Genomic DNA, 1,373 nt, shown 5'->3' with positions numbered 1-1,373 from the left:
GGGGACACGGGGTGGGGACACGGGGTGGGGACACGGGGCCAGGGCCATGGGGACACGGGGCCAGGGAGCCCCAGAGTGGGGCTGGGGGAAATGCTGGAAATGGGCGTGTCTTGTCTAAAGTGGGTGTGGTTTCTGGACAAAGTGGGAGGGGCACGTGTGGGTGGGGCACTGGGCATAGCTCCTGCACCCCCTCCCACCTATCAGGGAGGGTCAGGCGTGGGCGTGGCACTGGGTGGGGCCCCGTGCTCACCGTGGGCTGCACGAGGTAGGACTGGTGCATCCAGGTGGGGCCGTGGACCTGCGGGTGGGAGCAGATGGGGGGGCTCCCCTGAGCACCCCACCCCTCCCCAGGTGGGGACCCCCCCTCCCAGGACCCCCTGAGCCCCCATACCTGGTAGGAGGAGACGGGGGAGGGCAGGTAGGGGGCCAGGGCGGCGGGGGGGAGCATCCGGCCGGGGGCCAGCCCGTAGGGCGCCGGGTAGAACCTGCGGGGTGGGGGGTCAGGGCTGGGGGGGCCGCGGCCGGCAGCCCCCACCCCGCCGGGCCCGGGGGCACCCCGGGGCACCCACCCGTTCTGCAGCGCCGTCGCGGGGTCGTAGGCCAAGGTCACGGTGCCCTGGGGGGGAGAAGGGTCAGCGCTGCCCTGCAGCCCCCCCCGGCAGCCACGGGGTGTGACCCCCCCCTTCCCAGGCCCCCCGGCCCCCCCTCACCGCGTCGCCATCCCGGGCCCAGGCTCTGCCGTTGGACACGAACTTGCCCTGGCTCTGCCGCTTCTTCTGCCCCCCGTCAGCAAACTTGCACAGCAGCGGGTCTGGGGGGGCTGGGGGGGGCTGTCAGTGCCACTTGCCAGCCCACAGCCCCCCCCAGAGTCCCCCCGAGCCCCCCCAGCCCACCTGGCACCCCCGGGGGTGTCTTGATGTACTTCCCGTTGAAGTGGGTGATGACGGCCTCGCACTTCTCCGTGGATTCCATCCTGGGGGGAGCAGGGCTGGGGCGGGGGCCACAAATGGGGCCCCCCCAGCTTTGTGTGCCCCCCCAGCCCTGTGCAGCCCCTCCCCAGCACCCCCAGATATACACAACCCCATCCTCCCGAGCCCCCCAAGCTCTGTGCACCCCCTCAGTACCTCCCATCCTCCTGGGCCTCTCAAGGACCATGTTCCCCCCCCGAGCCCTGTGCAGCCCCCTCCCCACCCCAACCCTATACACCCCCACCCTCCCAGACCCCCCCAGCTCTGTGCAGCCCCCCAGCGCTCCCCATCCTCCCGAGCCCCCCAGCACCACATCCCTCCCCCAGTGCTGTGCAGCTCCAGGCACCCCCCACCCTCCTGGGCCTCCCCAGTCCCACGCACCCCCCCAGCCCCATGTGCCCCCCC

General features: G+C 72.6%; 1 protein-coding gene across 1 annotated transcript in view; it reads right to left on the bottom strand.

The window, feature by feature from the left end:
- RBMS2 (RNA binding motif single stranded interacting protein 2) overlaps positions 1–1,373 on the bottom strand; it is a 9,387-nt gene that overhangs the window by 3,840 nt on the left and 4,174 nt on the right. Inside the window, exons 6-10 of the mRNA XM_017836602.1 lie at positions 894–973; positions 711–820; positions 570–616; positions 392–485; positions 35–298 (exon numbers count right to left, since the gene is read on the bottom strand). Of these exons, the coding sequence (XP_017692091.1) occupies positions 35–298; positions 392–485; positions 570–616; positions 711–820; positions 894–973 (595 nt within the window). The remainder of the gene's footprint in view (positions 1–34; positions 299–391; positions 486–569; positions 617–710; positions 821–893; positions 974–1,373) is intronic.

This window comes from Lepidothrix coronata, unplaced genomic scaffold, assembly GCF_001604755.1.
Source record: "Lepidothrix coronata isolate B3197 unplaced genomic scaffold, Lepidothrix_coronata-1.0 Scaffold281, whole genome shotgun sequence".
Classification (NCBI taxonomy): domain Eukaryota; kingdom Metazoa; phylum Chordata; class Aves; order Passeriformes; family Pipridae; genus Lepidothrix; species Lepidothrix coronata.
This window is presented reverse-complemented; position numbering and strand designations above follow the sequence as displayed.